At 37.7% G+C, this 24,132-nt stretch overlaps 1 protein-coding gene across 1 annotated transcript; it reads right to left on the bottom strand.

The window, feature by feature from the left end:
• Nucleotides 1–3,341: 3,341 nt before the first annotated feature.
• Nucleotides 3,342–22,849, bottom strand: LOC141511049 (quinone oxidoreductase-like protein 2). Its single transcript, XM_074220374.1, has 10 exons — nt 22,757–22,849; nt 22,537–22,645; nt 20,042–20,138; nt 17,985–18,043; nt 17,259–17,324; nt 14,758–14,867; nt 14,164–14,245; nt 10,255–10,436; nt 8,789–9,017; nt 3,342–6,064 (listed from the first exon to the last, which is right to left on the bottom strand). Exons 1-10 carry the CDS (start codon nt 22,831–22,833, stop codon nt 5,996–5,998), a joined length of 1,080 nt encoding a protein of 359 aa, XP_074076475.1. The 5' UTR covers nt 22,834–22,849; the 3' UTR covers nt 3,342–5,995.
• Nucleotides 22,850–24,132: the final 1,283 nt, after the last annotated feature.

Below are 24,132 nucleotides of genomic sequence, written 5' to 3' on the forward strand. Positions count from 1 at the left end.
CACAGGCAACCTGATGTCTCACCTCTATTCTTTGAATCCCTAACTTCCTTCAAAGCACAACTGAGAGGTTCGCTTTTACACAAGATGATTTCTGCTCCCTAACTTGTTATGTTTGTTTGCCTTCCTTTTTATCTCTTCAGAAGCACTAAAGAGGAAAAATAACATTGTCCAAAAACAATTGTAATTTGTAGAAATACCAGGCGGTGGCAGCAGAGAGCAACAAAGACCTATAGAGAGCAGCAACTTGCACAGACAAGCGAGGACCAGCAGATGACGACAGAGAGCAAGCCAGTGCTGGGGGACCCGCAGAAAGGGGGGCATCAGAATCCAGTAGCCTGACCCTCAGTAATCATTCTAGCACAAGTAAATGATATCAGAAGGTCTGCACAGAGAACAACCTGCAACGGTACCAGAAACAAGGAGGGTGACTGGCAGAAATTACTCTTGGAGAATAAATTAGCAGCTCCCTACCTATGGACCCCCTTTCATATGTGAATTCCCCACTTCATACATGATCCCTAACCACACATTCCTTAAATGTATTTTCTATTACTAACTGCTTCAAGGTAAACAGTAACAGGGTGATATGTATATGGAAGGATATTTTGTTTTGCTCTCCCATTTACTAAAATGTCTTTTGCTTTGAACTCATGCATCCTTAAGTTGCTCCAAAAAAAGGAGATATTAGTGGGGCAAGGAGGAATTTTTTTTTTGCTGTTTTATTTCTACATATGTATTTTGTACTTACTTATTTGTCAATATGTTATTTCACCCTCCCCTGCAGTGGAATTTCATTCACAGGAGCTTCCCCTCCTTCTCTTAGGCTGATGTCCCCTCTAGAATTTAAGTCCATGGGATACTAAGTACCTTTTCTTTGAATGTTGTGAAATCTGCTCTCCCCAAAATTGGTAAGCAATTATATTCTTCCCAACATCATTTTATTTCTCTATAACTATTTTTTTTTTGTTTTTACTTTGGCAATGGGCTTAAGTGACTTGCCCAAGATCACACAGTCAGATAATTTAATAAGTATCCGAGGTCACATTTGAACTCAGGCCCTCCTGACTCCAGGGCCAGTGTTCTATTCAATGAACCACCTAGCTGCCTACAATAACTAATTTTAAGATTCTTTACAGTTCCTATCATTTCTATCTATTACTCCCACCATTCCTTCTGGTAAGAGTCACTCTACCCTGTTTGGGGCAGCTAGGTGGCACAGTACATACCAGCACTGGCCTTGGAGTCAGGAGTACCTAGGTTCAAATCCAATTTCAGACACTTAATAATTACCTAGCTGTGTGACCTTGGGCAAGTTACTTAACCCTATTGCCTTGCAAAAATAAAAAAATCCTTAAGAAAAATTGAATGTTCTTTAAAGTAAGTAAAAAAAATTATGAACTTTTCTAATTATGATTGAAAGAATTCCATCAAAAGTTCAGATAATCAAACTTACCCCCCCTTCCATTTATACTACATCATTTCTTCATGACAGATTTGAAATCTGTTTCTAGTATTCCTGGTATATTTTCTCTTTCTATCTAGGCAGGTCTATAGTATAATCTGTAGATGATAATCACCTCTATTTGTTTCCATTGAATACTCAAATATTCTGTACAAGGCTTTCCCACTTAACATTCTGCCTTCTCTCTGAATACACACTGCTATTCTGTCCCCATTCCCTACCCCATCTCTTTACTAATTTTGCTAATTTTGAATAAAGTATACCCTTCCGGAGTCATATTCCACCATGTGTCTCATCCCTCCAAGGCTCAATGATGATAATTACAAGGACTAATTTATTTCCTTGAATTACTATTTTAGAACTGAAAGGTAGTTTAGAGGACATCTGATACAATCCCTTCATTTTAAAAACTTTTCCAAGATCACAAAGTAAGTCAATGATAGAACTAGGTCTAAATAATTGAAAATGGTTCTTTGCTTTTAGTTCAAACAATCTATATTCCCCCTATGTTGGCATACATAAACTCACATTAAAAGAACACCCTTTCAATTCTACTTGAATTTTAGACAGATTGGAATTCAATAACTTTGATGTTCATTATATAGAATATGACTATCTGGTTGGGATTTTAAAAATTCTATAAAGATTTCTTTTCTTAAATCACTGTATCAGGAAAAGAAACATTATTATTCCACAATGTATTCGCAAAGTTTTAACTAAAAGTAAAAAATAAAAGAAATAAAGGAGATCAAAAATAAAATTGAAAATGTTGTTTACATAAAATTTAAAAGGTTGTGCAAGAACAAAATCAATGAGACTAGAATAAAATTGTCAATTGAAGAAAAACTACAACAAAGTTCTCTGATTAAAGTCTGATTTTAAAAATGTATAAGGAAATAATACAAATGACCAAGAGTTATGCCCCAGTAGGTAAATGGTCAAAGGATATGAACAGACAATTCTCACAAAGAAATTCAGGCTATAAATAACCATACATATAAATGATCCAAAATAACAACAATAAGAGAAATGCAAATTGAAACAACTCTGAGGTTTCAGCCCACACCAGGATATTGGCAAAGATGACAAAAGACAGAAATAGTTCATGTTGGAGAGGACTGTGGAAAGACATGCATACTAAACATTGTTCGTGTGAATGTGAATTGGATGAAACGTTCTGGAAATCACTTTGGAATTATACTAGAAAAGTAATTTGACTTTATAACTGTTAATAACTGACATGTATATTCTACAAAAATGGAGAAAAATGTCTTAGATTCTTATATGATTCTTACCAGCTTCTAGCCCCTTTTCAAATCACTACACCATTGTTACTCTTGAAATGGAAAGGGGCCACACAGGCCTGAGATCATTGTGCATTTTTCAGTGTTTCATGGGTTCCCATGGTCAAAGAATGAAAGGAAAGGGAAAGAATACTAAAAGACATCAGAATTCAGATTAATGCAATGGCCAATGGTCTCCAGAAGACTGATAATGAAAGATACCTCCCTCCTCTCAGTAAAGGGAAAAAAGGACTAGTGGCCACTGGATACTAACAATGTGTTCATTTTTTTCTTGGTTATACATCTTTATTACAAGAGAAGGTGAAAAGGGGGAATGGTCTAAGAAAGCAATGGCATTATCAAAAAAAAGCATTATTAAACATTTATTTTTATATGTAACAAATAGATTCATTAAAAGAATAGACAATTTGATCATTTTCCAAATAGAAAATAACCAAATGCAATGAAAATCTTTATCCTCGATACCCTATCACCCAGAAAGCAAGAGAAACTACCTTTTCTGATATCTCCAATTAAAATCTGCATACTGGTAATATGCATTAATGCTGGAGGCTAAACAGAATATATTATTCAAATTCTGCCAGAATCAAATATAAACATTAGATTTCTAACTCCAGATCTCTTTGCAAATAATGATGACTTTTTTAAAAAAAAATCATTCTTTTCATTCACTAATGTAGTCTTTGGAGAAAAAGAAAAGCAATAATTCGGCTAATTGGAACTTTTGACTAAATGAATGTACCTATGTATTTCTCAACCTGATAGATAGAAAGTTCTCATTCTCTGAATAGCTGCAGTGGAAAAGGTTACCCAGGAAGGAAGATCAAGCAGATTGTGTAAGAGAATTATCTGTCTTATATACACTGCAAACATCTCAGCCCAAATCTTCTATTCATTTTGATAAGAAAAGTTTGTGTGGGTGGACAGCTAGCCGAATATTTCTGAACAAAGAAGGGGTGTAGGTGGGATTGATTTCTTCAGTATCCAACCTGGAAGGCAAGCCTGGGAATTTTAGAACACATTCTGTCTCTTGAATCCTCATTGATTTTTAAGCTAACTAATGGTGCAAGTGAAAATCTATGATGAGAAGATGAGTCAAATACTTTCAAATCAAATCTTTCCAGTGAACCAGGAACATGGGGAACAGCGGAAAGCAGTTCATTAGGGATTCTTGCCTGTACTTGTTAAAAAAGCAAAGAAACTCACCTGCCTTAATTATCCTCACTTTCTAACTAAATCACTTTGACCCAAGCAAGGAATATCATAAATTTTCATCATTTTTAAGACATCAACAGATAAGCTTTAGAAGTCGGTCATCTAGCATTTATTAAGTGTCTACTATATGTCAGACAGCCCTATGCTAAGCACTGAGAAATCCACCAACTGCATGTTCTAATGAAGGACTACCAATTATATCTTTGTGACCCTCTGGCATCTGTAATATCTCTTCCTATCTCAGTAGGGATCATGAGATTTTCCAAATAAGGTTATTTTTCATTAGTTTCACTTTAGAAACAAACTGTAAGTGGGGCAGCTATGTGATACAATGATTAGAACACAGGCCCTGGAGTTAGGAGGACCTGAGTTCAAATCCAGCCTCAGACAATAATTACCTAGCTGTGTGGCCTTGGGCAAGTCACTTAACCCCATTGACTTGCAAAAACCAAACAAACAAACAAAAAGAAATAAACTGTAAACCATATAGCCACTTTGAGAAGGTAAATGAGGTGCCATGATGTTATATACTTCATGGTACCTTGCTAGAGCATGGAAAGGGACAAAGAAAAAGAGATATGGAAAAGTGAGCCCTGGGATGAAGAGGATATGTTGGTCTCACTATAAAGCAGATTGATTTCACTATTTTAATTCACCAAATCTCCTGCTCATTATTTATTTCCAATTAACTTGGCAATTAAGAAACCCCTCTGGCTTAGTGATATTCTGTAACGAGAATGATTTTTGTGAAAGCAAAATCAACCAACCAACCTAAAAGCCTTTCTCAATGAAGACTTGGGCAAGAAAGAAACTCTTACCCAGCAGGTGACACAGCATGATATCATCCAGAAGTGTGTCTTTCCCATCCTTTGCAGGTAGTAAGGGAGATATGACTCTCATATCAGATAATAGTAAAGGCTTATATCTATCTCAATAGAAGTACTATGTATCATGGGACCCAATGCAATATATGGTACTTCTGGAAAGTCTTGATTTCTGTCTATCCTATCAACCAGTCTTCCGCAGAGAAGTTCAAGTTCACTCTGCCATTAAAGACACAATTATTCTAACTATAACTTCCTACTATATGTTAGACAATATGCTAAGTAATGTACAAATATTATCTTTTGATGCTCACAACAACCCTGAGAGATAGGCGCCCTTAGTTTCTTTTCAAGAAACTAAGGAAGATAGAGGTTAAATGACTTGCCCAGAGTCAATATGTATACTGAAGGTCTGAGGCCAGGGTCTTCCTGACTCCCCTTATTAGCGATGGTAATGGTCAGGTGGCAGGTACTGGGTGGTAGCGGTCAGTCGTGTCTGATTCAATGACTGCCTTTTGTGGTTTTCTTGGGGGTTTTGCCTTTTCCTTCTTCAGTTCATTTTACAGTGAGGCATTAGGGTTGTGTCTTGCCCAGCCCAAGGAGTCTTCCTTTCTCCAAGTCAAGCACTCTATCTACTGTGCCAACCAACCAACTGCCCACCACTTCTCAAAGCAGTGATCCCCCCCCATTTCTCCCTTCCTGCACCTAGCTGCCTCCACTTTAATCACCTCCTTTGCACAAGACACTATTCCAGATGCTCAGAAAATGTCAATTCTTTCTAAAAAACTAATGTAACAACCTAACATTAAAGAGTTTTCATTCTAGGGGAAAGGATACAACACATACATAGCAAATGAAAATGAAAAGTATACCTAGAAAGTGAAACAAAGTGATTTCCAGAGAGAACTCTAAGAATGAAGAGGTTTGATTGGTTGGTTGAGATTTGGGGGGGGGGCGCGGTTGGGGGAGCATTGTTGCAAAGAGGATCAGGAGGTGACATCCAATTTCTGTTTAGAATGTTGAGATGATGAACCTTCCATACATGGGAGACCAGTAGAGCAAAAGCATGATGGCAAGAGAATTCATTTGCTGAAACTCTTATCTTCTCTGAAGCTAGAGAAATGTAGAGACAACAAATTCTTAAGGAGCCACAAAGAAGGGTTTTAACATCCAGGTCTTAACAAACAAGTTCATTTAACAGAGAGAATCACTTTGCCTGTAGTTTTGCGCTGGGTGACATGCTCAAAGGCATCATTGATCTGTAGGGAAACAAGATACCATGAAGTCACATACGTGTACATATGCAAACATTTTCTGCTGATAATAATCCCCACAGTAGTGAGAATATTGATTTCCATCTTCAGATTCACCATTATCTGAGAGTGTAGGATTTTTGAATAAATATCTATGACTGAAAAGTTTCTTTAAAATTATATAACTAAACCCTCTCATTTTATAGTTGAGGAAACTGGGATCCATTTGCCCTAGGTCACATAGGTTTTAAATGGTAAGGTCAGAATCTGTCTCCAACTTTATCATTCTTTTGACTTAACTACTAAAATAATGAGTACCTTACAGGCAGTTGGTAGTGCAGTCAATAGAGCACCAGTCCTGGAATCAGGAGGTCCCAAATTCAAATCTGCCCTCAGACACTTGATATTTACTGTGTGACCTTAGACAAGTCACTTAATCCCATTGCCCCACAAAAAAAAAAAACATAAATAAAATAATGGATCCCAAGATACCTGCTATACACTTATAAGCAAACATTTTTTCTCTCACCACTTTCTGTCCTCTATCTGTCTATAAACTTAAATGATGACTTCACCTGATAATTAATAAGCTCTGACAGACAAAGGTTTTGGATGCCATCCCATGCCCTACTGTGATGCATCTTGCATGTCAGAGTGTTTCTGGAAGAAGAGGGTTCTGCAAAAAAAAAAAAAAATCCAAACAAGCCTTTCCAGACTTGGAAACATCAAAGATCTCTCCCAGGCTCTAAGGGGCTTCTGCCTCTTGGGAACTTCCATGATAAACAAATTGGATTTCCAGCAATAGAGAAAGAAGATACTGCAATCTAGCCTAACCCAATCACTAATGCAATATAGAAAAGTCATCTAAACCCAGGTGACTCTTAACAACATTACTTTCCCCCTTTCTGGGGTGAATTTTAATATTAATCTCAGAGAGCTGCCTCAGACCACAGGGAGGTTAAGTGAATTATCCAAAGTAAACAAACCAATGTGTGTCAGAGGTCCAAGAATATCTGTCTTGGTGTTGTAAGACTTAGCCTGGGGTATCTACTCCATCACACTTGCCTCTCAGTAGTAGAATATTGGATATTATTATATCAATAGAATATAAAAATTATAATATAGTAACACAAATACAACAACTCCCTAAAAATGACATTGTGCATTAACTTACAAAGCTCTCTACCTCAATTGTCCCATTTCAACCTTAGAACAGTTCCAGGAGATAGAGATTACAGATTTCATTATCCCTTTTTATCTATAAAGAAACTGAGGTTCCTATAAATTAAATGATCCCTGCCTCTGGTCGGACAAAATATAAATGAATGAATGGGGAGAAAATTATAAAACTCAAAATAAATAAAATCTTTTTTTAAAAAATATAAATGACAGAGGAATAAAAAAATGAAAAGAAACATATTTTGACTCTGTGCTCCATCCTGGCCTCATTTTTTGCCAACAGGAAGCCAAAAAATTGTCAGAAGTAAATATAATCTTCTTCATTAACAGAAATGGAAAAATGGAGAAAGACAGCTCTCCACAGGAGAAAAAAAAAGAAAGTTGCCTCCCTGGGAAACATGTGGGCAAGGAAGCTCACTCAGCCAGCTCAGGAAGCCCAGATGATCTCTCTTTGAATAATCCCCTACTGGTAACACAGTTTTAACTTGTAGTCACCAGAAGAGCTTTAGGTGGTTTTTAAGTAATGCCAGCCAAGTATTCAAAAAATAATAAAAGTTCTATAGCATATGCAGAACAGATTCACATTTGCAAGTTTATTAGAGATGTATGCACAGTTACACTTTGGAGGAAGCTTAAAGCCACATAAATGGGACTGTGGGGGACTGAAAAAAAGGAAGCTAACTGCCAACAAAATTAATTTCAGTGACTAATAGAATTTTATCATCCCATGATATCCAATATAATTTAACATTCATTTCTCAGAATCCCAGTTTATGTCATCTAGGAGAACTTGTAAATGTCTACTTTTAAAAAACCAAAGCTCAAAAATCCCCTTTTCCTCTGGATAATCTTCTGAGGATAGACACTGGGTAGACTGTAAGATCCATGGAAATAGGAATTGTTTCATATAACCTTCTTGAAATCTTAGACTAACCTAGCACATAATAAACAATAAATATTGGTCAATTGATTTTTTAAAATATACATTTTTGTTTGCTTTTCAGGTTGCTTGTTGAAGAGTCCTGTATCAGTAATAACACCAGGGTGAATGGCCCCCTGGAGGAACAGAAAGATTGCTGGTCGATGGGACTAAATTCAAATTCTGCTTGGACATTTTGTATTTGTGTGACCTTGGACAAGTCATTTGACATCTTTTAGTCTCAGTTTCCTCACCTATAAAATAATTGACTACATAGTCTCTAAGCTCCCTGACAACCCTAAATCTAGGATCCTACATGATAAGTTATTTTCTCAAACAATTATTCATGATCCACTAAGACAGAGAGAAATTTGCAGACTTAGAGGCAGTTTACCCTCCAGAGTTTAGTTACCTCCTCATACTCTAGGAGTATCTGTGCCCAGTGAGGATCTTTGAGAATATCAGTCTCCCTGGCTAGCCTGTCCCAAAATACTGGTAACACAATCCTGTCCTCTGGCAGTATATGAGGTATCATTAGTTTAGCCTGAATTATTTTTTTCCTTCCATATTAAAAAAAATCCAGTAGGTTGGCACTGGATTGACTTTCAGTACTTCCTTTGATTGCATCTCACCTCCTCTAGCTTAAAGACTCCTCCAATGTGTGGTCTGATGGATCCTTCTTGGCAGGACTGAAGAGCTAAGGACATGCATCGTGAAAAGACTGGAAAGTTCTCTTTCTGATATCGGGTCCAGTAAACACCCATGGCCGAAACATTCTTCACCAGGAGCAGATTGGATGGGATGGACAGAATTCTTCCTCCTGTGAAGCCTATCACCACCATCCTGCCCTCCCAAGCCAAGCTACAAGGGAAAAGATACCAAGAAACGTTCTAAAACAGAAAAGCAAAGTGTGCCACTCCTGCTTCTACAAATCCTAGTACACTACAATAATTTGTTCTTGTTCAGCTATTTCAGTTCTGTCCAATTCTCTGTGACTCCATTGAGTGTTTTCTTGGTGAAGATATTAAGTGGTTTACCATTTCCGTCACCAGTTCATTTTACAGATGGGAAAACTGAGGCAAGCAGAGTTAAGTGACTTGCCCAGGGTCAACAGTTAGTATCTAAGACAGGCTTTGAACTCAGGAAGTTAACCTGAGTTTTCATGACTCCAGACCCAGAACTCTAACCACTGTACCACTTAGCTGCTTTGAGAATAGATACTAGACAAATGCTTAATGATTGACAAATTGATTGAGTCTTTAAGCTGTAATCTCCACTAGGGCATTTTAGAATATTTTATTTATCAAAACTTAATATGGCCATACCAGTCACTTTATCTTCTAAAGAAAGAGATTTATGAGAATTTTTACCCCTGAGGGCTATATCTCACAAGCCCACGTCTTGGATTTGTGCATAATCAGTATATCATTTGCATCAAGAGATGGATATCTTGCCAAATTATTTCCTTGTTACAATTCTACCTTTGACAGCTAGGTAATACAGTGAATAGAGCATTGGTCCTAGAATTCAAATTCAGCTTCAAATACTACTGGTCAACCTAGGCAAGTCACTGTCTCCTCATCAATAAAATGAGGATGATAAAAACAGCACATACTTCTCACAGATGTTGTGGAGATAAAATGAGTTACTATTTGTAAAGCCCTTTGCAGACATTAAAACGCTGACTATGAATATAATTTTGCTATTATTTGATAGCTATGGTACCTATATTAATAACTATTGTGGTGATATTTGCATCTTTATTTTAGGGAATGCCCAAAGTCACTAGGCAATTATTAAGTATCTGAGGCTGGATTTGAACTCAGGTCCTTCCTGACTCCAAGTCTAGTGCTCTATCCACTGCACCACCCAGCTGCCCCTGATTTGCATCTTTTGATATTTTTATTGCGAACCTGCCTCTCATCCACCCACCTACAACTCTGCTACAAATCCCTACAGCAGAAGTGTATACCAGACAAAGCCAAAAGTTGTAACCAGAAGGAGGAGAATGGTCATCAGACATGTTAGCCTGTCCATTGATAAGCCTTGGGATAAAAATCACCATTCTAAGTCCTCCCAAGAGGTGACTTTACTGCACCTGCGGAGGGCAGCGAGGCAAACGTCGCCTCCCACAGCATCAATGACCACATTGACCCCCCGACCGCCTGTTAGATTCTTCAGTTCCTCCTTCAGGTTGCCCTGACTGTAATTCACAGCGGCTTTGGCCCCTCTCTTCAGTGCCAGCTTGCACTTCTCATCACTTCCAGTTGCTGCAATTACCTGCAAGAGGAAAATAGGAAACAGGGATCTGAGACCATGCTATATACTGACTGGTTGATGAGACTGGGGATGTTTCACAAGTAGGAAAGAAGAATTAGGGAGAGACATGACTCAAGAGGAATATGGTTATGATGAGCTAAAGGACTAACAATTTGACTTGTTTTCCTTGGCAACAGAAGGCAGAATAAATAGAAATTAAAAGGAGACAGGTTTAGGCTTGGTGAAAAACTTCCTTAAAAATTAGAGCTACCTGCATGTGAAATAGGCTACCATGGGAAGGAGGGAGTTCTGCTTCCTGGGGGATTTTCAAACAAAGCTGGAAGATCACTTTGTCATGTGTCAAGGGAATTTTTGATTAGGTATGCTGAGTTGAACCAAATCAGGGATTCTTAATCTGGGGTCCATGAACGGGAAAGTGATCTGTGACTTCAATAAATTTTTTAAAAAGTATATTCATTTTCACTCACTCATAAGTGAAATTTAGCATTTCTATCAGATATGATTTCTTTTTAAAACATTATCCTGAGGGGCAGCTAGGTGGTGCAGTGGATAGAGTACCAGTCCTGGAGTCAGGAGGACCTGAGTTCAAATCCAACTTCAGACACTTAATATTTGCCTAGCTGTCTGACCTTGGGCAAGTCATTTAACCCCATTGCCTTAAATAAATTAAAAAAATTTGAAAAGCATTATCCTGAGAAGGGTTCTATAGTCTTTGCTGGAGGAATCAATAAGGGTTGGGGGAAGGGAGAGAGATTGAGAATCCCTGCTCACTAAAGTCTTTTCTGACTCTCAAATTCTGTGATCTTGTAATTTGGTTCTAGACAGTTAGGTTGCCCAGTGGCTATAGGGCATTGAGCCTACAGTAAAGAAGACCTGAGTTCAAATCTAATCTCAGACATTTACTACCCCTGGGCAAGGCACTTACCTCATTTGCCTCAGTTTACTTATCTGTAAAATAACTATTATCTTCAAGATCAAATATAAAAATCCTCCTTTTGCCTTTTGAAGTTTTTCACAACCAGTTTGCTTCTTACCTTTCTAGATTCCTTCCATTTTATTCTTCTCCAGCATTCTGTGATCCAGTAACAGCAACCTCCTTGCTTGTCGTGATAACCCCAACTCTAAGTAATTTTCCTGGCCAGCCCCTATACCCAGAAAGTTCTCCTTCTTCATCACTCCCTCATGACTTCCTTGGCTCACTTCAAGATTCAGTCCAAAAATTACCTTCTGGATGTGATCTTCCCTTGTTTCTCTCCCTCCTAAGCTAATCCGTATCCTCTAAGATTACCTCTCATTTATACCATAGACATATTGCATGTAGATAGGCACGTTGTGATGTTTCTTCCCAGCAGAATGTGAGCTTGGTAATGTAGAACTATGCCTAAAGAGCTATAAAATTGTGCCTACTCTTTGATCCAGTAAAGCACTATTAGGTCTATATTCTAAAGAGAATATAAAAAAGGGGAAAGCATCCACATACACAAAAATATTCATAGAAACTCTTTTTTTTGTGGTGGCAAACAGTGGGAAATTGAGGGAATGCTCATCAGTTGGGGAATGGTGGGTCAGCTAGGTGGCACAGTGGACAGAGCACCAGCCCTGGAGTCAGGAGTACCTGAGTTCAAATCCACCCTCAGGCACTTAATAATTACCTAGCTGTGTGACTTTGGACAAGTCATTTAATACCGTTGCCTTATAAAAAAAAGAAAATGGGGAACAGCTGAACAGGTTATGATGTATGAATGTAATGGAACATTATTATTTTATAAGAACAGATGGATTTCAGCAAAACCTGGAAAGACTTACAGGAACTAATGCTGAGTGAAGTGAGCAGAACCTTGTAGGAGAACATTGTACACAGTAACAGCAACATTTTGTATGATTAGCTATGATAGACTTAACTCTTCTCATCAATAAAGTTATCAAAAACAATTCTAAAGGACTTGTAAAGGAAAATGCCATCCACATCCAGAGAAAGAACTATGGAGTCTGATTGCAGATCAAAGCAGACTATTTTTATTTTGTTTTTGCAAGGCAATAGGATTAAGTGACTTGACCAAGTTCACACAGTTAAGTAAGTATTAAGCATCTGAGCCTGTATTTGAACTCAGTGCCTCCTCACTCCAGGGTCAGCACTCTATCCACAACACCAATTAGCTGCCCCATTTTCATTTTTTAAAATTTGCTTTTTTTGTTTTTTCTTTCTTGTGGTTTTCCCTTTTGTTCAGATCCTTCATTCACAACATGAATAATATAGAACTATGTTTTACATGATTGTGTCTATATAACCTATACCAGATTGCTTACTGACTGAATGAATGACTTTGAAAACTATCTCTACATGTAATTGAGGGAAAAATAAAATACCATTAAGAATTTTCTCATAAAAAAAGAAAAAGAAAAAAGGATAACAGAAAAAAAGAATGTGAGCTCTGTAAGAATAAGGACCATGTTTTTGCCTTTCTTTGTATCTTTAGAGTTTAGTAAGACCTTAACAAATGCTTATGAGATGACTGAATCCTACTTGAAAAACCACAGTGAATTTTATTTCATATTATAACTGATAATAGCTGACATTTATTTAGTACTTTGAAGTTTCAGGCTTTGATGTGTGAAAGGCAATTTATATACCTTGTCTCATTTGAGCATCATCACAAAACTCTAAGGCACATATTACCAGCCTCATTTTACAGATATGGAAATTAAAGGTGAGATCTGTTGAGTAAGCAGACCATGATGACACAGTTAGGATTGTGAGAGGCAGGATCCAAAAGCTAGAACCTCCTTAACCTCTTCATCCACCATTTACATTATCAGAATAAAGGCTCTACACTTTAACAGGTAAAAAAGAATATCTACTTTAGATCTTATGAGTAATTCTTTCAACACCTAGAATTTCTGAGATTAATTAACAGTATCCTAATTAAGTCAATACAGAGGTAACCAAAGGAGTAGTATAAGGAAGTAGCTATATATTTGATCTCGGAGTCACAAAAAACTGGATTCTATTTGCGCCGTTGACATATACTTGCTGTGTGATCCTGGGCAAATCATTTAATCATGTCATCCATAACATCAATAAATTCAGGTGGTTCCCTATCATTTCTAGGAATAAATATAAAATTCTATGTTTGGTATTCAAAGCCTTATATAAGTTGATCCTCCCCTCAGTCTCCTCCAACTACCTTTCCAGTATTTTTATACTTTATTCACCTTCACATTCTCTTCATTAATTCTCCACATTCACTCATTGACACTGGTCTCCTGGATGCTCCTCAAACAAGACAGGTATTTTCACTGGTTATCTTCCACATTTGGAATTCCCTACCTCCTCATCTCTGCTCCAGGCTTCCCTGGTTTCCTTCAAGTTCCAACTAAAATTCCATCTTCTACAGGAGATTTTACCAAACCACCCCCCTTAATGCTAGTGCGTTCCCTCTGTTGATTATCCCCATTTTTTCTTGTATTTATCTTATTTGTACATATTTATTTATACATTGGCTTTCCCCATTAAACTATAAGCTCCTTGAGGGTAGGGGATGTCTTTTACCTTTCTTCCTAGTGCTTAGCACAGTGCTGGCATGATTAATAAATACTTGTAGACTGCTGGATCTAAACATAAGGAATGAATAATCCCCACTAAAATAAGTCCCTTGACTTATTTCTGAAAGGAGAACTCAATTTGAAAGAGGTACCCTGTATCAGTACATAACATAACAGCAACTACCTTGGCCTGGAGAATGTTCGTTGCCACATCTATCAAGGCAAGACCTGTGGCACCAGCTGCCGCTGTCACCAAAACAGTTTCCCTGTGTCAGAAAAAAAAAAGATTGGTATTACTCCATGCCTCTACAACAGAGCAAACTATGGCCCCTGCTCTTTCTCCAGGTGAGGACCCAGTTAAGATTTCTTTCAGTTCTAACATTCTATGATTCCATCTCAGAGGAATGAGCTACCCTTGGGCTTTTTCTCAACCTGTCAAATTTAAGGAAAGAGGAAACCCTAACAATCTTAGGATCACAGGAAATGCTCATAACCCTAACCTTCTTACTCTTCAGCAGAGAAAAAAGGAAACTTGGTCCACTGGGGAAAAAACACAATGGCCTTGAACTCAAAAGATCAGATTCTGAAACCCATTCCCTTCACTCGCAAGCTTGAGCAAGTCTCTTATTGCTTCTGAACAGGTTTCATAATATATAAAATGAATATGAAGTGAAAGACACTACTCATCTCCCATGACAGATGACTTCAAGCAATGTGAAAGTACTATCTGACCACAGAGACAGCTATCGTCATTGTTCTCATTTCTCATAAAACCTACCCAGGCTGTGTCTTTGCCCGCTGTTCTAGGGCCAGGATGGCAGTGCCATAACATACAGGAAGGGCAGCAGCTTCTTGGTAGGAGAGGCCATCTGGAATCTGCCACAGATTCTATATACAAGAAATTAGAATTTGTTATTTGGAGAGACAGGATAACTTAAAATTCAGGATAGCTGAATTTTACCTTTAACATTTACTATCTGTGTGATCATGGCAATGTGCAGTCCATAGAAATATTTATCTAGAAGTTGACAGGACCTCAGAGGCCACCTTGAATGGTTCCATCATTTTACAGATGAGCTTCAGGGAACTTAAATGAACCTCTCTGAGGGTTTACTGAGTTTCATTTATCTGTAAAATAAGGGAGGAAGACTAAATGCTCTTTAAGGTCACTTCTGACTCCAAATCTATGATCTGACAGTTTCTTGTATCTCCACAATGCCTTGAAGCAAAAAAAAAAAATCAATAAAAAACTGTTGATTCAAGAAGGAAGTATTCTATAATGAAGAAAGCATTGGATTTCAAGTCAGGAAAACTCTGGGTTCAAATCCTATTCTTACTGATCATGGGATTATGGGCAAATTACCAAATCAGTGAACTCCTCTATACCTCACTTTCCTCTTGAGAAAAATGGGAAAATATCTTTAATATTCATAAAGTTATTTTAAAGATCAAATACACTAAAGATCCTGATACTGTCAGTCATGAGGACTTATAGAAAATTATGTCAAAATTTGGTTGTCAGAGAAGTTCATTAGTCCTGTACAGCAAGATGGCATGTTTGCCTAGGTTCTAGAGAGTGGACTATGATTCCACAATTTCCGGGTCACCCACAGAGTAAAACAAGGTTGTATGCTTGTTTCCATGTTTTTAGACATGTTGTCAAATGCCTTCATTGAGGATGAACATGGCTTCAGGGTCAGCTATCACACTGATGGCAAATCCTTCAACATGAAAAGGCTACAAGCCAAGAGCAAAGAGGAAAGAGTGTTGGTGCATGATCTTCTGTTTAGATGATTGTAACCTCAGTGCAGCTTCTGAAGCCAAGATGCAACGAGATATGGATCAATTTCCTGCTGCTTATACTCATTTTGTCCCAACAAATAGCATCCAGAAAACATAGATGCTCCGTGAGCAAGTACAACATCATCCAAATGTGGAATCACTGGTTACAGCAAATGGAGAAGTTTTTAATTATGTGGATAAGTTCATTTAGTTTGACAGTGTACTGTCCAGGGAAGTACATATTGACAATGAGGTTGACACTTGCGTTGCCAGAGCTAGCTCAGTATTTGAGAGACTCCAAGATAAAGTGTGGGAGAGAAGAGGTATTAGACTGACTACCAAAGAAGGTCTACAGAGCCATGTGCTGACCTCATTGTTGTGAAACCTGGGCAGTCTCCCAGCACCATGTGAGGAAACTGAATCACTTCCAATTAAATTGTCTAAGGAAGATTCTGAAAATCACCTGGCGGGAGAAGATCCAGACACTGAAGTCCTTTTTTTAAACTAAACTGCTAAGAATTCAAACTTTATTATGTTGTTTGAATGCCAAACTTTTTTTCCAAAAAGACCATTTTATGGAGAACTCATACAGAGCAGGCACTCGCAGAGGGGTCAGAAAAAAATGTTAAAACAGCATACTCTCAAGATCTGTCTTAAGAACTTTGGAATTTATTGGGCAGCACCTTGGCCCAGCTTGGCATGCCCTCATTAGTGAAAGTGCTGTGCTCTATGATCAAGGCAAAATTGAAGCAGCTCAGAGGAAACATCAGATGTGTAAATTCTGGAAACCCACCTCAGGTGTTCACATGGACTATTTGTGCATGACCTATGGCAGTACATTCCAAACTTACTGATTTGATCAGTCACAGTCAGACACATTGTAATTGTCTCTAACATAGTGATCTCGTTTTGTTCTCCTTTGATAAGTAAGGACAAAAACTATATAAAGAACTATCATTATTTATTGTCTGATTTATCAAGGAAAAGAAACTAGAAAATAAATTCCTTTTAAGTAAAGAGTAAATTACTTTTGGTACACCCACATAAAAGTACAAGATTCCAGTTAAAAGGTTTAAAAAATTCAATTGCAGTCTCAAGAATAAAAAAGATGAAAGAAGGAAGGAAGGGAGGGAGGAAGGGAGGAAGAAAGGGAGGGAGGGAGGAAGGAAGGGAGGAAGGAAGGAAAGAAGGAAGGAAGGAAGGAAGGAAGGAAGGAAGGAAGGAAGGAAGGAAGGAAGGAAGGAAGGAAGGAAGGAAGGAAGGAAGGAAGGAAGGAAGGGAGGGAGGGAGGGAGGGAGGGAGGGAGGAAGGGGAAGAGCAAGAAAAGGGAGAAAGGAAAGGAGGAGAAGAGAAGATGGGGAGGAAAGGGGGAAAGGGGAAGGAAAATGAGGACAGAGCAAAAGAGGGAAGAGGAAAAGAGAAATTTGGAGAAGAGAGGAAGGGAAATGTAAAAGGCAAAGAGAATTCATTCAGAATTCTCGAGAGGTAAAAAACTACCTTCTGATTAACAATACATTGTTCAGCCATAGTTCCAAAGTTATTCACACTAATAACACGATCTCCCTGTAAGGAAAAAAAATTATTACTAGCATATTCAACTTCAAGATCTGAAAAACTCTTCTGTCTACAAGACTAAGAGACTCTTGACTGCATTGGTGACATATAGTTCCAATATTCAATCCTCAAACCAATCTTAACTATTATGTGGGCAGAGAATGGGGAATGTGGGATGCAAAAGTAAGGACAGAGATTATTTAACCCCCTTCTGAATGACATATTTAAATGCTGGTGTTATTCTTGTCACAGAAGACACAAACTAAAGAACATTCTTTTCTTTATTGAAAGAGATATTGCTTCCTGAAGCAATTTGTTCTCTGAAGGCATAATTGGAATAAGGAACTTTCATTGATGTCTTCAGTCTACCTTAGAATTTGTTACAAGGAGTCATGAATGAAATGCCTAAAATCAGGAAAATAGGTTCAAATCCTATCTCAAATATTGAACCTCAGCATGGTACTTGAATTTTCTGTGCCTCAGTTTCCTCATCTGTAAAAATGAGGGGATTGAACTCAGTCTTTCCAGTTCTAAATCTATTAGCCTTTGATCCTTCCTTGACTTCACTGTCTGCTGGCAAAGATCCTGGCAGGCAAGTATCTAAAAAAAAAACCACCAATCACACCAACACATACCCCATAATATGGTCTTCCACATCTACTAAGTTACCTCTTTTATTGTGCTCACATTTGTGCCAATCTCCAACACTTGCCCAGCAAGCTCTAACCCTAAAAAAAGGAGATAAGATCATTAGTCCAATGACACCATGCTTCTTTATCAAATTTCTAATCAGTTTTATGGAGACAAGAAGTTTACATATGATGATTCTTCATTGATGTTTCTAAACTGTTTTGCACCATAGATCTTTCTATGAACCCATTCTTGGAATAGTATTTTCAAATTAAAAAATAAAATATATAGGATTACAAAGGAAACCAATGATATTTAGATTCATTTATTGTGGATTAGGAGGAAAAAATAAACTTATGGACTCAAGGCTAAAAATCTGAGTGAAGGAGGAAGGATAGAACACCCAAAATTGATTATATCCTGAGCCCATGATTTAAGTTTCTGCCATACTCTTGTGGAAAACACTGGCAACTTTACTCATAGAATCACAAGACCTTAGAGTTGGAAAAGATTGCATTTCTTCAGAATTTCCTGAATTTCCTGACAACTAGATAGGACTCGAACACTCCCAGTAAGGGAAATAGCATCATTTGATGGAATCCATTGCACTCTGAGATACCACTGATTGTTAGGAAATTATTCCTTTAAAGTAGCTCTTTCACTGTATCCACCCATTGCTCCTAGATTTGTACATGGGGGCCATGTGATAGTCTTTCAAATACTTAAACTAAACTTAAATATTTAAAACTAAAAATTGTGACTATTTTTATAATACTTTTGAAAATTAAAATGGCATCATTTATTATCTTATTCAAGTCTCACAACTTTCTTGGATTTTTAATCCATTTAATAACTGAGCAAATAGGCTAATAGTTAGAAAATAACAAGACCAAGGGCCTAAAGTTTATATTAGCAATCAAATCTGTAAACTTAGGGCAGTTAAGTGATGCAGAGGATAGAGTATCAGTCCTAGAGTCAGGAGGACCTGAATTCAAATCCAACCTCAGACCCTTGCTACTTACCTAGTTATGCATCCTTGATATATGTATGTAGAAAATTATACTTATAATATGTATATGTAGAAAACTCTTAGCTTCTTTCAAAGTTCAACTCAAGAATCACTTTCAAATAATCAAAAAATTATAGATCTAGGACTTTCAGTCTTTCAGAACTGAAATCCCCTCATTTTGCAAAGGAGAAAACTGAGGTCTAAGAAGGTTCCACGACATGGTCAAGGTCATTACAAGCAGCAAGCCTCAAACATGGGATTCAAACCCAGATTTTCTAATCTTAGAGTCAATGTTCTTTCCACTCTGTTATATTGCTTTCCCAGACCTTTCCTAGTGTCCATCTGCTAATCTCTCCTCAAAATCACTTTTTAAAATCACTTTGTGTTTTTATATGTGAACATAATAACTAGTATTTCTATAGTTCCTTCAAGTCTACAAAACAGTATTCAAATGATATCTCACTTGATCTGCATAATAACCCTGAAAGATAAGTGAGGAAACAGAGACATAAAGCAGTTAAATGATCAGATAATATATATATATGTACATATATATGTATATATATATATATACACACACATATATATGAGGCAGAATTTGAACTCAGATCTTCCTAATTACAGGGGCAGCACTCTATTCATTGAACAATTTAGAACCTCCTTTATAAAATCCACTTAAGTTTTGGTGCTATCACTAGCTCATTGAGTGACCTCCTTCAAATGGTTAAATCCTTTGAGATGCCAGTCTTGTTAACTACGACAAGATCTCTTCCAACTCTAGAAGTCTATGATTCCATTAACCACTAATACAACCCTCTCTATCCCAAACTAGCAGACACTCTCCTATTTCAAACATGATTTTTCTCAGTGTGAAGCACCTCCTTTGAAGACACCCAACCTTTAAAATAAACACCAATACTTTATCATCACATCTGACTAAGAGCTAAGTACCAGGTTTCATCCCAAAGACAACATGGGATCCTCTTCTACCTCCATAAAGTATTTCCCAACTGTGCTATGTCCCAAAAAGATACCTGGCAATCCCTGGAAGGCACCACGTTAACTCCACAACCATTGTCTTACTCACCAGGGGTGAAGGGAAGTAATGGACTCTCCTGATACTGCCCCCGGCAGGTCAAGATATCTGCAAAGTTAATGCCACAGAAATGAACATCAACTCTGACCTGCAATGAAAAAACAAAACAAAGCACCAGGAAGGTAGCAGAGAAGGAAATTAAGAAATCTTTGTTCTGGTCTTCCCCTTATCATATTTATTTTTTGTTCATTTATTTTCGAAAGGCAATGGGGTTAAAGTGACTTGCCCAAAGTCACACAGCTAGGTAATTATTAAGTGTCTAAGGTCAAATTTGAACTCAGGTACTCCTGACTTCAGGGCCAGTGCTCTATCCAATGAGCCACCTAGCTGCCCCCCACCACCACCATCATTTTTGACAATCTCACATTTAAGGTGGACTCTTAGAGAATCTTGCAAAGGACTTTCCTTGAAAGATCCCTGTGAGGGAAGTAACATACATATCATTATCCCCTACTTGCAGATGAGGAAATTGAGGCTTAGAAATATTTAATTACTTGCCTATGACCCCACAGTAAAACATCCAGATCTGGAAAGACTTACATGAACTGATGCAAAGTGAAATGAGTAGAAATAGAAGAACATTGTACGCAGAAACATCGTGTGATAATCAACTATGAATGACATAACTCTTCTCAGCAATACAATCATCTAAAACAATTCCAAAGGACTCCTGATAAAAAATGCTATTCTCCTCCAGAGAAAGAACTAATAGTCTGAATACAAATAAAAGCATGCTATTCTTCACTTTTTTATGTGTATGTATGTAGGTGTGTTTTCCCTTTTGTTCTGTTTCTTCTTTTACAACAAGGCTTATATGCAAATATGTTTATATGATTGCACACATTTCTTACTGTTTTAGGGAGGGGGGAAGGAAGGGAGAGAGGAAGAAAATTTGGAATGCAAAACTTTAAATGAATGTCAATGACTGATGTGGAAATATGTTTTACATGATTACACATCAATTACACAATTACACATCAATTTGTTTGCCATACATGCAATTGGGAAAAATAAAATACCACAAAATAAAAAATAAAGTGAACATTTAAAATTGTCTTTACACACAATTAGAAAAAATAAAATATTATTTTTAAAAAAGTTATCGGAGCTAGGTGGCACAGTGGATAGAGCACTGACCCTGGAGTCAGGAATACCTGAGTTTAAATTTGGCCTCAGACACTTAATAATTACCTAGCTGTGTGGCCTTGAGCAAGCCACTTAACCCCATTTGCCTTGCAAAATCCTAAAAAAAAAAAAAAAAAGTTATCCAAGATTCAAACATTGGTGTCTCCTAACTCCAAACTCAGACCTCTCTTCATTACATCTGGGCAACCTATTCAAAAGAGTTTCTATAAGTCCTGGCAGTTCAACTTGGTAAAGCAGAAGCTGGCAACTATAAAGGATGGAAATTCAGAACTAAGGAAGAGAAGTTGTATATGCCATTTAGGCAATTCTCACTGCTTCTACAGAACCTGAACTTACGTCCTATTATTCATCCATTTCCCCAAAGCAGTTATTTTCTCTACCTATGCTATAGTCTGTAGAACTGTGAATATAGAAGAATAATCGCAGGATAGTGTCCAAGGACCATTTCTATCCAAAACTCAGCAAAAAAGATGAGACAAAATAACAGTGAGGATGATAATAATCATAATAACTCAACAGGTTCTCCATAAGCCTGAAAGTGCTTTATAAATAAACATCATTGTTAAGCACTTTACATTTTACAAAGCTTAAAAATAAGAAATGTGACAAATTGGAGGAAAAAGAAGAAGCAACTATTTCTAGAATTAAATGAAGATGATGATCACAACTGACATTTACATAGAGTCTGGTAGTTTGAAACTGCATATGTTTGAGCTTCACAGCAATATTGAGAGGCAGATACTAGAGGTGTTATTCTTTCAATTTAAAAAATCTCTGTCTTCTTTCTAAAGTAATAGTTATTGTGTTTTTAGAGACAGGACTACGACTCTCTCTCTCTCTCTCTCTCTCTCTCTCTCTCTCTCTCTCTCTCTCTCTCTCTCTCCCTCCCTCCTTATCTCCTTTCTTCTTCTTTCTTTCTTCTTTCTTCCTCTTCTTCTTTCTTCTTTGTGCAGAGGATGGGATAGGGAAACATTTCAGTGAATTCATTTAAAGTGCAAACCCAGTACACCAAGGAAAGGATCAGAAGGAGTCTCCAATAACTCTGTAGTCCAGGAAAGATGAATGAAAAACAAGGAAGAGAGGAAGGGAAGAAGGAAGGAAACATACAGAGGACAGAAGGTGGGAGGAAATGTATGAAAGGATGGAAAGAAAGGATGCAAGAAAGGGAAAGATGGAGGGATGGCATGGAAGTCACTGTTTTAAAAGTTTGAAATATAAAGAAATAGTACTTTCCCTTGAGTACCTTATAAGATTTAAAGAATAAGCATCCAGAGGTTTATGGAAGGATAAAAGCCATAGGTCTTCCTAAACACATCTTTTTGATCCTAGAAATTCCCTACCTCATCAGGTTGGATGGGCCGAGTAGGGACTTCCTCAATAGTCAAGGGAACCTTCAGTTTCCTGCATATTGCAGCCCGGTAGTCCCTAGAACAGCCAGGTTTGTCCTTTCTATAAGACAAGAAAGGGGATCCACAATTACCACCCAAAAAGACCCCTCCAACCCTTATGATAGAAAGTGTCCTAGGCCACCATGGAATCAGAAAGACTGAGGTTTCTCACCTGTACAGCCTCCAAGATAGGAGAGTCATAGGAACTGGACCATGGACCAGACACCGTGCCAAGCCAGCTACAGCCATCCTCTCTGGGTGTCACACTCTGGAGAGAGTTTTCAAACAGAAGGAGACAATTGCTTAAAAGCAGAAAGATCTCAGCATTTCTGGCTCCTCTCCTATGAATACTCTCCTATGTCATAGTACTGTGCCACCCACATCCCTAATCCTGCCTCACACCTACCCAACAGCAAATATGAGCCAGGGAGGGAAAGTTGAGCCACAACTGTGTGGGCAGAACACCTCCTGGCTATTCGCGACTCTTTCTTCTTCTTTTTTTTTTTGCAAGGCAATGGGGTTAAGTGGCTTGCCCAAGGCCACACAGCTAGGTAATTATTAAGTGTCTGAGATCAGATTTGAACTCAGGTACTCCTGAATCCAGGGCGGATGCTCTATCCACTGCACCACCTAGCTGCCCCAACTCTTTCTTCTTCTATTAGACAGTCTAGGATGCTGCCTGAGAACTCACCCAAAGAGTCTCTTAATGCTGTGTGTAGATCATGGAGAAAGAAGAGGGAGAAAAAGCAATTAAAAAGAACTAAATCCCCACTTGTCCCCCAGACAATAACCTTCCTGGTATCTGGGCTATTGTTGTTGGTGTCATTGTTGTGATTTTTCCTTTAGCAAACTTGGAAATGTGTTAATGACTATAAAATCACATAGGCTTTGAAATTCATTTTGACTATTTTTTAAAAGATCTGATCTTGCTTCTGTTTTTCTTGATGCCAACAGTTTCTCTTTCCTACTTACCTAATACAAGCATCATTATCATCTTTATATAACAATTGCAGTACCACCAGAAAAAAAGCATCTATTTAGCCCTTACTGTGTGCAAAGAAAGCACTGTTCTCAGGGTTGGAGAAACAAATATAAAATCAAGACAGGCCACTTTAATAGGAAGTAGACAATACATAGAGGTTCCGGGTGTAAGTCAGGTAGAGAGGTTCCATTTTTCTTAAGGAACAGAGGCACGATAGATATATGCTTCTGAATTATTGAAAAGCACTTCTGCTCTGGATGTCCACAGAGATGCCCTTCCCTGCTTCCTCTCCAAAGTGAACTCCATCTGTTCTACTTGCCTCAAGCTCATATGAGACTGCCCTCTGGGTTATGATTTACAGCCTCCCCATCTCCTCATTACCTCCATGCTTTCATTGTCTGCCCTGACTCTAATTGAATATGTCACCACTGAAGTTTCACCTATTTACATGGAATGATTGTCACTAGTAACTTACCTATGGGACTTTGAACAAGTCACTTAAAATATGGAGAACCTCAGTTTCCTTATCTGTAAAAAAACAGAGTAAAGTTGAACTTTATCAAGTC

The sequence above is a fragment of the Macrotis lagotis genome, chromosome 2 (assembly GCF_037893015.1).
Source record: "Macrotis lagotis isolate mMagLag1 chromosome 2, bilby.v1.9.chrom.fasta, whole genome shotgun sequence".
In the NCBI taxonomy this organism is placed as follows: domain Eukaryota; kingdom Metazoa; phylum Chordata; class Mammalia; order Peramelemorphia; family Peramelidae; genus Macrotis; species Macrotis lagotis.